At 42.9% G+C, this 12822-nt stretch overlaps 1 protein-coding gene across 3 annotated transcripts in view; it reads right to left on the bottom strand.

Moving 5' to 3' along the window:
- LHFPL2 (LHFPL tetraspan subfamily member 2) overlaps window positions 1–12822 on the bottom strand; it is a 117859-nt gene that overhangs the window by 1753 nt on the left and 103284 nt on the right. For 2 of the 3 annotated variants that reach the window (XM_069001852.1, XM_069001854.1), the window contains exon 3: window positions 11917–12695. In XM_069001852.1, coding sequence (XP_068857953.1) covers window positions 11917–12346 — 430 coding nt within the window. In that variant the 5' untranslated portion in view covers window positions 12347–12695. The remainder of the gene's footprint in view (window positions 1–11916; window positions 12696–12822) is intronic. The other variant, XM_069001853.1, reaches the window with a different exon arrangement.

Here is a 12822-nt window from a genome sequence, read left to right as displayed (position 1 = left end):
TGCAATATGTTAAGGTTCCTTGATTTTTTGTTTAAAGAAATTCAGCCCAATGCATGAAATTTTCCTCACCAACAGTGAAAAGGTGGGTCCTAGCTAGTAAGCAGTTAATTTACACAAAATGAAAAAACCATCATCCAACTGTCTAAAATTAATGTCTGTGAATGCCAGACATTTCACAAAAGAAAGTCCTTCCTCCAGCGTTTTTCTAATGATGACACAACACCATGGGCATGAATGACCTAAATGTCATTACTCTTTGGGGCGGCAAAATCCATTAGTGAGTGATATCCATTCTCTGTGGAGGGATTTCATCACTGCTTACATTTAAGAACCAATGACAAATTTTATGCAGTGTTTCCTGGCTGGTTGGCCAAATACATTAAGTATAAAGTATTGCTTTATCTTGGACAGACCTGGATAAGCTGTGCATTCATCCTGCTGAGCCTTGCTGCCATTTCAGACTAAACACTAGCAGTTCCTTCTCTTCTATTCATCACTAGTTTCCTGTTCTGCGCAGCCAGCATGACCACACTGCGTATCTTTCTGACTGCACATTGGTATGGGCCAGTTGCTGCTCTCTCTTATGATCACAAGCCCTTTGGTAGGTAAAAATCACCATCACTGAATTAAGAAGCCGGATCTGAAATGCCAGTGTAGCTGCTGCCAACACAGAAGTTTTTTTAAGTTTACCACTCTATCACTCACAAACCTAGACATCTTGTGTTTAACAGCAAACCTGTCTTACGGCTGAGTGTCACAAGCAGGACCAAGAAGATACATCCATCAGGTTTTTATCAGAACTAGAGCACTGAGCAACTCCTGAAAGCTATTGGTTCATGGAATGTATGCCCCAAGCTGAAAAGCCATTACGCAAAACTCAGGCTTCCAAAAGGCCCAGCATTGCTGCCAGATGTAGTCATCAGGACTTTACTGACTTAGACTTTTTTTAAAAAGTACAGAAAATTCCTGGATATATAAATCTAATAAATACTATAAAAGACCATAATTTGATAAACTTCAGCTGTTTTCTCACAGATGAGAACAAAATCTGGAGGAAAGCCTTGACAATGGATTTGAATACAGTCAAGTATGTCCCTGATTTCAGATAGCTATAGATAGATGGGAAGAACAGGTCTTTGTAACTCCTATACTGGACCAGCATAATAAAACTTAAAAAAAAAAAAAGTAGTATTTTCACTACCAAACCTCCTTGCTACTACTCCATTTCAGTGCAGACAGAAAGCTTCTCATGAGCCTCTTAGCCTTACTTCTAATATTTAACATAATTTCTTATTTCATTAATAACTGGTTCCTGCTTGACAGGGAAAGTAAATAAAGATGATTCCATTAAGTCAATTCAACATACCCACAGCAGAAAGGCACTCCTTTGATTCATGCTAACAGCAAGTGGAGAGGCACAGACCCTTCATCACATATTCAGTTCAAATCTCCAATATGCAGAGCAATGGCTGAGCTGAGCAGGGTCCCTTCCTGACTCTCCCGATCCACCCAGAAAGGAATGTTCAATTAAAGAGAAGCTTTGCCTCCTGCTACCCTCAGAAGAGACAGTCACAGAGCCCATCTCAATGACTCCTAAAGCTTGAACAAAACAGGCAGATGATGCTCCCATCAACAGTGCAAACCATTGCCTAAATTGTCTGAAAGAGAAGCCAGCAAACCAAAGCACTTAACTGTTCAACTACTGCAGCCAGACACGCCTCAAAAAGAACCCCCACTGCTCCTGGAAACATCGATGCAGAGGGACAAGAAGGAGAAAAACTATCTTCTGTTGACAGTTTGCCTTGAGACACAGCTGGCAGGAGGACTGTAAATATTAATGATAGAGATTTATTTTTCTTAATAAATCAGTTTTTGCTCATGCCTGTGTCTTTGAAGAGAAGCCAATATTCAAAAAAAAAGAACAGATAATAAAAATTGAGTGCTCTGTCTGAAGAAGTTATCTGCAATGAATATTTTCAGTTCTTCGTGCTGCTGAACAATAAATTAGTTTTAATTCACAGCCAATCTACCTGTGGAATTATTGCTCTTTGTTCACCTTGCTGGGAGAAACAAATTCGCTCTGAAAACATTACAAGCTGTTTTCCACTGTGCTCCTCTACAGGCTCACAGGGCTCATGCTTGCCTTGTTCTAGATTTAACCACCTCTCTGGGCACACCTGCACTGCTGAGACTGCAGCATCTGCTGTACACATATTGTTGTTCCTACTCTTTAATTAGCACTATCCCACTTATTGAAATCAGTATGATAATTTTTCAAAATTACATTTTCCTTTTTGTTAGTTGTTGCCAGTTCTCAGTTACTTTTCCTCTTAGGAATCCTCAAAACAGAGGTATGAAAGAATGTCACACAATGTTGCCAAATGCCTAGGAATGACAACAGAAAATTATTCAAATGACTTTTTTATCCAGACACCTCATCTATAACTCTTTAGTGTAAGCTCTGTCAGTAGAGAACATTTTTACATCTTTCACTGACGGCAATTTGGCCACATAACCTTTTATTATCAGGCCCTAATTACTCGCTTTCAAAAAGAAGCCTTTATGAGATTTAGATTTTAATGTTATTATTAGATTACTACATATATCTCCTGACTACAGCAGCCAATTAACCATCAGGCATTCTTTACTTAAATGGTGTAAAAGCAACTCCTTTCTCCTAAAAAACCAAAGCAAAACCTTACAGCATGCCGAGAACATCAATATAGCAGACTGCATGACTGTGCAACGTTTCAGAAGACAGCTCATTAATGCTGTCCCTATAGGAGAAGACTTTTTGTATTTGTGCACCAAGAACTTGTCCCCTTTCAAGGGCCTGCAGCTGCAGCAAGCTATTGCTCCTCCAGGTTTTTATACACTGCAGCAGTGCTGCCAGGTCAATGTTGTGGAAAACCAACAGACCAGCCAGCCTTTCGTTGTAGATGTTTTTATGTCATGTTATGTGCTGGGGTCAGATCTGAGGAAAACCTTTTTTTTCTTCCTTGGAAGCAACCCTTGAGACAGGAGGTAGGCAGAGACTAGTTTAGCCAAGTGAAGGCATGCTATTTAGTTTTGACAGTCTCCTGTGCAGCTGTTGTTGTGCCATATTAAACAAGAGCATATACTAACAAAGCCAATTTCCATTGCAAAGCCTGAAACTATCAACTCATTTCCTAGCAAAATAGTAAAAGAAGCTTTTAAATACTGCTGAAGAAACAGGAAATTAAGCAGCCGTGATCAATGAGGTGGCACTGCACCAGGCTCCTATGGAGCAGCACAACTGAGCAGCATCATTTTGAGAGGAAGAGAAAAAGGGTAAAAGGGTAAAAGCAGGGAGGGACTAGCTTTGCAGTGCAGTGCAGGTGGGCTGCATCCCCAGTGGCATTGATCTTGATTGTTTTCATCTTCTGCAAAACCACAGGAGATTAAGAATCAGTCCAGGGACACTGCATCAGCCAGGCACCCTGCCTTTATTGCTCACATTTGCACATGTGTCTATATGCTACCTGAGCCATTTCATGTGTTAAATTTCTGTCCAATGTACTACTCTAGCTTAAGCCAAGTAGGCTTTCCCATATGCAAATTTTCCCTGACAAATCCAGCAGGGATGCTACCAGGTTACCACTCATGCACTTTTGATCACTTTGCCTGCTGACAGACAGGGGAAGGGACAACCTCCTACTTGGCAGCCTGTGAAGTGATTCAGTAATACCATTATAATCAGATGAGAGCTCAAGAGGTGGGCTCAGGCCAGCTGACATGGTGCTTCTAGCACTCCACACTGGCTATAGGAAAAGGGTGAGATGCTGAATGGAGCACTGCCTACAGTACACACAGCACAGGGCCCCAGACCTGCCTCTGCAGTTGCTTTTCAGCCCCCCTGGATGGCTGCCAGACCCACCAAACACAAGCAGCTGACCAGAGGCAAGTAGGTCTTTGTCCAGAAAGAAAGGGGAGCCTTTGCATGCCCTAGTGCCTTGGAAATGGCCTCTGGCCCACTTGGAAATGCTGCGTAAGAAACAAAAGAAAAATTCACAACGTTAAGAAGATCAGTGCTTTAAAAGCCTACCTGGACACCTCAGTTGGTGCAGGATAACACAGGCCAATGTGTTTTGGGGTAAGTTGGAAGCATGGCTGTTGAGGCGGGGAGGGCTGCCAGCAGGCAATGCACTGAGGCAAGGTCTATACCTTCATACCTACAATCACTGCAGATGGCCGCTCACATATAGTAGCTTAAAACTAGAACCAGGTGATGGCTCAAAACCCGCATGGATTTTTTTTTCCCTTTAGAATGTCTCAGGGTACTATCAGGGCATGCAGTTACCAGAAGAAGAAGTTGTTCCCTAACCACTGCCTTCCCCCAGCTGAGGAAGAGAATAAGGTCCTACTCTCATGTTTCTTTTTCCATGTATTATGCAAGTCGAAGATACTTATTCACAACCAAACCTATGCAAACATCTGATGACATTAGTGCTGTTGTGATCTGGAAACAGAGGTAGGAATACAGTGCAGGAGACTACTGGTAGGACACTCAACCATTATGTTTAACTACCCCCCCAAAAAACCCCAAAACAACTCAGTTTATTATCTTGATGTGGGGAATTTGGGGGTTGTTTTTTATATTGGTATGACCTTACTGCTTAGACTTCTCTGAAGTGATCTGTGAGCCTGCAGATTGCTGTTTTTAAGAGAGGGGAGGGCAAATTCACCATTAGCTTTTAATAATTTCTATGTATGTGGTGAGAGTACCCATTAGTTGGGAGGGAAGAAAATGTGCAGACTCAAAGTAAAATTAGTCCCAAGCCCTGAAATTACACTGCTGCCTCTTTGCTGGCTGTCAGCCGTGTGAACTCACCACACTCTGGGGGCTCCTGTGTGGTGGCTGTCAACCCAGCAACTAAGTCAAGATAAAGAACCTTACAGGGGAAATCCCAAATGTACACAAGTTTCAGCAGTACAGATGTAAACAAAGACTCTCCACTCACAGGGCCAGGCACAGCCACCTCTCACATTTTACCTTAAAACCCAATAAAGCATTGAGTGTCTTTAATCTAGGACGACCCAATAAAAGACCCAAGTCAGCGCTGCTAAATGAGAAATTCAGTTGTGGGTGGTAAATCCAGGAGACTCCTGAATCAAGGAAGGAAAGGCCATACCAAATATTCTGTCCATGAAAGATTATTTGAAAGAAGCAGAGGGGAAGACCCAGTATATTTCCTACCACTCACCATAACCTTTTCCACTGCTGTTCAACTAGTGAGTGCCATGCCCTCCAAACCACCAATCACTTATGCTGGATTAGCAGAAAGGGAATGAAATATGACCATAGCTCAGTAAGGGAGGCCAAAACAGCAACCTGCCTTAGCTTAAGCAGAGGTAAAAGGGCTGCAGCTCACTTTCATGGCATTACCTTTCCTCAATACTGATCCTGTAGTACAAACAAAACCTCACTTTGGGGGCTGGGGAAAGGAGCTGCAGAGGAATCGACCTGAAGGAAAAGACAAATGGAGATGCAGGAAGGGGAGAATTTCATGTGGCTTCATGAGCTGTGCAGCAGCAGAGTGCAGGGCATCTGCACTGGGTAAGGAAGAAAAATTCAAATCCACTATTTCCTCACCACCACATCAGGAACACCAAAGACAGGAGATAAGCAAAAGTTAGCCCCCTTTCTCGAAAGAGCTCCTTTCATCTTTTTTTCTTGTGTTTGAGTGAGAACACAGCATTTGCTAAGTTTAAATATTTTCCTTGTGTTTGCAATCTATATACAAACAGCAGCATCTGTCTTGGCTCTGAAGGCCTGGAACGAAAAATCTGACAGAAACAGAGCCCTTGTGCCCCCCCTGACATCCCCATGGCCTCTTGGGGTCACCAGCACTCTTTCCCACATCACCAGGGCAGGGGTGTAAAGAAGTGCTCAGCATCTCACCTGTGCCGGTGGAAGTGTGCACATGTGGCACAGTAAAATGTTTCTCAGTGCGTAGCATGAGAGTCTCTCTCACACTAAGCACTGTTTGTTGGAAGAGATTTATGCTTGCCAAGATAATCAGCTGCCAAACTTGATCACTGAAAACCTGTCATTTTTGTTTATTTTTCTATTAATTTTAATCTCCTGCATGTCTACTGGTTTCCAAGTACCTACCTTGATAGCACAGGAGATGAGTCGACCACTGAGTCTAACAGAACACTGAAATCTTCATTTTATTTCTTTGAAGTTACTAATGCTCTCCCTCAGGCTCAATAGCAATTTAGCACTTGAACTCAGTTTTCCTTCCCTGGCATATTCCAAGACAACAGTCCCCTTTGCTTGAACTTTCAGCAGCCAAGTGTGTATTAGATATCATGCTGGCATCGGGCCATATAGGTTACAGGAAGCACTATACCGCAGACAGCAAAAACAGTTCAGACTGTCAGGATTTCCATCAGAAATCCCTCTCCCCTCCCTTTTTACTTTCTTCCCACCCCAAGTATTCAGAATTCTGGCATCAGAAAAGAAGAACTCTGAGCTGAATCCAAAGAGGAAATATGCTTTTTGAAAAATGCATGCTCTGCATTTTAGAAAGACAAACAAGAAGCTTCCTTGCCTTCAAGGGCAAAACCACTCTTGCTCAGCTCTCCTGTTGCTTGGGTCCCTGGCCATGCAACAGCTTCCATTGTCTGCAGGCTATGCGAGCTCACAAGGTGATTTCTTCCTTACTCACCAGTTTGTCTCTTTCTCTTTTGTACTGCTTTTGTACAGGATGATGCCACCTATAAAAGAATGCCCTAAACTATGCTCCAACTACCATAACTTTTTGTGTTACATTCTGAGCACGGAAGAGCTCTAGATACCTCATGTTCCTTCTACCTCAGCTTGTGTCTCCTGCTTTTTCTCCCCTCTATGATGAAAGGCCTGGCTGACCTTCCGCTTCCTCCTCAGATTCTCCTCTGCAACTCCCACTGGCCTCCTTAACTTCCAGCAGCCAGGAGTCTGCAGTCCCATGGCTGCGCACAATATGAGCCCACCCTGTGTGGCTGGATCCTACTTCACCCACCCCACAAGCAGCTCCAGATCCTTGTCCCCTTCAGATGGCTCCTATCACACTCTGCTCAGGCCATCTTCCTTATCACCCAGCCTCCCAAAATGAAAACAATGCCAAACAAGTGTAACAGGCTGAACAACAACTCAGCCCAAGAGACATAAAGAAAACTCTTTCAGCAACAAAGATAGACTCTTACACACACAGCTGGCTTGAAACTCAATTTCACCTCTTCATTGTTGAAAACTGCAGAGAAGTTTCCTTTGCATTTGAGGGTAAAGCTGCACTCCTGGAACTGAACTATTGCCAGATACTGCAACAACTTCTGATAGAGGAACCCTCTGAGATACCGAGAAAAGGAGAAAACAGGGACAGTCATAGAGGGAAATCATTAAAAGAAGAAAGAATGCAGGAGAGCTTGTGAGATACCTGAGAAGAAAAAGTACTGTGAAAGAGCTATCATTGCTTGGGACTGAGCAGGGCAAGTGTCAGGGGAAAAAACAAGCCTGTCAGATCCTGGAAAAGAAGAAGCTGAGTCATTCCCCAGCAGTGCTGGAGGACAAACTGCTGGGGTGACAGAGGGAGGCCCAAAGCTGCAGCAGCTGGGCCCAAGCAGACAGGCTTCAACTAAGTTTCCAACGGAGCTTAATGCTCTCTGGCCTGCCTGCAGCAGCCTTCGAAAACACAAACCTCTGCTTCAGCTGACTGGACACCTACCTGTTAAAGATGCAGCTGCCAGTGACACAGCCAGCTAAGCCACACGACAGCAGAATGCATCCATGTATTCACCTGAATAAACCAGAGACACTCCTTGGTGTGCACCTGGGACACAGCTGGTCTTCTGACTGATGCAACCCAATTTTTACATGCTTTTTTTCCCAATGCTTCTGTCAGGAAACAGTTTAATCAAGCCCCCTTTGAGCTAACAGACAGTGGACAGTGAACAGAGGAAGGGAGTGACCCATGAGAGTCCTTCCAGATGAAGCCATCAGCATCCTGGAAAGACTTTAGAGAAGCGAAACTATTTTATCCTCTTTTGGTAAATGTGCCTGGCAAGGCAGCCCTGCTCCAGCATGGCAAAACACCAGTAAAAGAAACTGAACTCCCAAACCCATTAGCCTTCCTAACATGTCAGCTCCCTTTCACCACTGTTCTCCCCAAAGCCTTTGCAGGCTCAAAGCTCCCCACAAAAAAACACAGGGGATTGCTCAAGCTCTGTGGTTGAGATAATATTGGTGCAGCTAATTTAGCTTCCTCCCCGGGTGTGCAGGCAGGGTGCTGCTGGTGCATTGTGGCTCAGCTGCAAGTCAGGCAGCACTGGCTGTGGGGCAGGGGTTCTGTCTGCCCAGCTACGGCAGAGGCCAATAAAAGAAGCCAAGTTGTTGATTATGAACTTCATAAAGGAAACTACCAGAGATGGAAGCCGAACCTGGTTTAGGCTCTGTCCTAAGCTCTCTCCGCCCTCCTTTGAGGCTAGGTTATGTTTATAATATATTACTTACCAACAAAGTGAAGTACACAAGCCCAAATAAGATTTGTAAATACATATGCAACGACACTGTAGACATACCAAGGTATGTCAGTAGGGGATCACCAATTATTTACTTCCTACAGCTACATGATTACTGTGAAAATTTACTTTGAATTGATTCTTGTCAGTTAGCATGTAATAATATCCTTCCTCCTCTAGCGTCTGCATTTCAAATGATTCACAGACTAAAAGTAGAATACTTTCCCTAAAAAGACACACAAATGAAAGTCTTCTTGCTGCTGGATAATAATTATCTATTCAATTACACATCTCCGCTCTCTGCACTCTCTAATGCAGAGAAAAGATGCTTATCCAGATGGAAAAATCCTTAAACATCTCCAAAACCAGGGCTACTGATTACTGTTTCTACAGCTGCAGAATGAAAGGCCCTGCAGTCTGAAAGTAAGTGGTAGAAGTTCTTGCTCTGTAACAAAGGAATTACAGGAGTTTAAACCAGAGCCATATTTTTTTCCTTTATGGCTTTGTATTTCTCATTTTCTGCCACAAAAATAATTTTAAAAAATCCCTATAGTCTAGATATGTGCATGGCTTCCTCCTGTTGATCTAAATGAGAGTTTGCACATTTGTGCAAGGGCCATAACAGAAAAGATGTTGCTTTCTGTTCTGTAATTTCACCGTAGGCATCATCCACAACCAATCTTGCTAGACTGGGAAGATATATCCGGTGTCTGTTATTGTTTTGTCATGATGAATTCCAGGAATAAATGATGTTGTTGTATGCTTTAAATTATATTAAATCTCTACTGCAAAGATATAGAGATTTTAAATGAGATTAAGTCTGCAAGATCCTGAGTTCCTGTAGATGACTCTACCATGTGTGCATCTCATCTTTGAAAAGGAGATGTTTGACATACTTGCAAATATTGGACTGATACAGGCTGATTAACAAAATTATTTTGTGAATTCTTCTCCTATGCTTATTAAAAACACAACTGTTCACATTTGAAAGAACGGTGTTATGCTTAAAATTACTAAGGCAGGGTTATATCTTGTTCTCTGGTCAAGGCATTAGTTTATCTATCATAATCCCTGTATAAATTAGCCATGCTGACAACAGTCCCTCTTGAGCAACTTGGTTAAGCATTTTTCAAAACTCAGGAACTGAGAAAGTTGAAATTAGCAGCCACCATTAGTCATAAGGAAAATTGCAACTAAGTAAGCAGATGCTGTAATGCTAATGGCACAAAAGTAGCAGTGGACCCAATAAAACTAATCTTAAGAAAATGAGTTGTGAGCCGTGAGATGCCTGGCTGTAAATATTGGCAGGTGTACTTCTCATAGCAACGTTTCAGTAAGGTGACCTCTCTCCTACCCAGTTTCATGCTGTGTCATTTGTCTGAATTGTAACAAGGGAAGTGCTTCCATGCTCACTACAACTCAAGAAGGACTGATCTGTGCCCTAACACATAAGAAATGCTTTGTCAACTGTATTGTTCAATGTTTTAAGCTGCAAGTCCCATTACAGGTACAGCTGGATTGATAATAAAACATAAAACTGTCACGTATTTTCTCACAAAAGCATGGTCTCCAGAACGCTATTCTAAGATACCAGTACCTACTACCTGCTAATCCTAGGTGATAGACAAGGTATTTGGAGATGGTATCCGAGTTGTAAGTAAAGTGATCTTTCCAAAAGACCCAAACCTGACATGTCGAAGATCTATTTATGCTGCTAAGCAATCTCTCCCATACAAATACCCTTCCAAAAGAAAACAAGCAGTAAGTGCATCTCCTGGAAAAATACTCATGGATTATTTCTGAAGTATGGAGTAAGAAAGCAAGAAACGAACAACTTCCCCTGACTTAATCTGCACTGCCAAGCTGCTGCCTTGTCACATTGCTTCTGGCAAATTCTGTACACCAGGAGTGACTGCAGCAAAACCTGTCATGTTCATCTAAAGGACCCTGACATGCTAATTGTACGCCATCATATGAACAGAAACATCTTTAGCCAATCTAGGGACCTAATTCTGCTCCAGAAGCACAAACCTCACATTGTAGGTGACATGAAGTAAGTGTTGCACTTCTATACTGAAGAGAAATGGAGTAGAAAATGGTGAGAGTCACCGAGGTAGTGCTTCAGGAGCCAGCATCAGCCAGTCCCTGGCATGTAACGCTGGCTCTAGGGGTTTGCAGCAGGCAGTAAAGTCAGTTTTCACCTACTTCCCCATGTGTATTTAGAATAAGATTATGTTAGGTCTCAACTAAGCAAAAGAAGCCATCCAGCTTCAGATAAAGGTCTGAGTATCTATCATTACATCTCCTGTTTAGGTATAGCCATCACAGAGGTGTTTGACCACCTCAGTGGAGGTGAGAAGGGGGAAAGCTGGATTCATATTTAGAGCAAAACAAGTTCAAACCTCATTTTTGTTGTATTTAAATAATTTTGTGAATTGAAACCATCTGCTTAAAAGCACCACCAAGAGAGAAAGAGGAGGTGGCCCTGCTCATTCCCTCCCTCCTCACAGGTCTCTGAGGGTTGCCAGAGGCAGGGCAGAAGACCACCCTCCTCCTCCAGATGACCACAAACACAGCACAAAAGATGAAAACCTGTGTATAAGACAGGTTTTCCCCATGGCTCACTGGCAAGTACAGAAAAATGAATATTTCTCTAACTAAGGCTGTTCAGGGTTGGTTTACTAAATCATTTAATCTCTGTAAAATCTACGGGTTTAAGCAGAAACACCAAATCTCTAGAACAAAATCATCTTTTCAGGCAAAGCACAGCTGATCCTTGGATAGTGAAAAGACAAGCTCACTGGGCTGTGTAACTGCAGCTGAACAATAAGCTGGCTAAAGGAAAGTTTATCTCAAGGTATCACTTGTTAAGCTCACAGCTTTGAAGGAGGCTGCTTAGCATGAAATGCTGGAGGAACTGGGTGTGTGACTTCAACCAGTTCTTAGCCCTGGGGTGGTATTTACTCTCACCACAGTCATGAAGCCTCTGAGACACTGAGGGAACTGCCTTCAGTCCATGGAAAAATTACTAAAGTAGTGAGAGGGAGATAGACTGCCTTAATATGAGTATTAACTTTGTTCTCTGCTGGTAGCAAAGGAGAGAAGTTTTTGTAACTGAAAGAAACTCAAACAGAGGAAAAAAATGAACAGCAAACAAAAGCAATGCTGGTCAGTTCATTTTGGCACACATTAGGCTGCAATTCTACTGCCAACGTCAATGTATTACATGCTGTGTAGCTATAAATTTCAGTTATGTTTGAATAAACACCAGCGTATAGAATTGCTTTGGGTCTGCCTAATGCAGTCTGCCTGCAGGCAGGCCAGAATTGCTGTATTTCTTCATCTGAATTGCCCCAAAATTAAAAATTTTAGTTGCTCTCAAAGTGCACATACCTGCAATCCCTTGTAGTAGCCCACAGACATTAAAAATGCTTTTCTTCATAATACTCTGCACACACATAGTAAAGACAGACACAAATGCCACGGTGCAGAGGATCATGATTCCCATGGCTAGGAAAATAGCAGTTGCCTGCCAGAACCCACTGGCAATCTCACTGAAGTTTTCAGCGTAAGGACCACAAAGTGTGTCTCGTCTAGAGAACTGCATGTGGGAGATCCTGGTGCAGCGCCCGTAGATGCCCAGCGTTGGGTGGTAGGGCTCCTGCGACCCCCTCGTTCTGTTGTCCACATCCTCGGAGCTTGAAGGCTTTGCTTTGCCAATCAGCCAGTCTGCACTCATGAAGGCAATGAGCTCTGCGAAAGCCACCACGATACTCAGGAGAGTCCACAGCATCGACCGACACGTTACAATGACATGACACATATTGGTGTCCAGGGCTTGTGATCAGTGCAGCACTCTTAAAATCCAGGCAAAAGAGAGAAAAAATTAAATTAAAAAAGGAAAAAAGGACCCTAAGAAAATCACTGTGGCTTCTCTATTTTCTCAACTCTCTCACAAAGGCTGAGATGAAGCTTCTCAGGAGAAAAACTGAACAGCCCCAAGTTTTGAAAGCAGTGCAATCATTTGTTCTCTCTGTTTAGTTCCTCCTTTTTTCTTTCAGGGATGATGAGCTATGAAGTATGCTTTTCTTTCTTAATATTCATACTGGCACATGACACTGCTGGCTGGTGGGGGCGGCTACAAGGACTGCCCACTGTTCGACATCACACACCTACAAAGAAAAGAGAAAACACATCACAGTAAGAAAAAAGTCATTTCCATCCCTACAACAAACCAAGATCTGGCGCAGATTCACATCAACATACAAAGCTCTAACAAGGGGTAGTCAAACAGAGCCT

This window comes from Aphelocoma coerulescens (assembly GCF_041296385.1).
Source record: "Aphelocoma coerulescens isolate FSJ_1873_10779 chromosome Z unlocalized genomic scaffold, UR_Acoe_1.0 ChrZ, whole genome shotgun sequence".
Classification (NCBI taxonomy): domain Eukaryota; kingdom Metazoa; phylum Chordata; class Aves; order Passeriformes; family Corvidae; genus Aphelocoma; species Aphelocoma coerulescens.
Note: the sequence above shows the minus strand (reverse complement) of the source record. Positions and strands in the feature narration are given on the sequence as shown.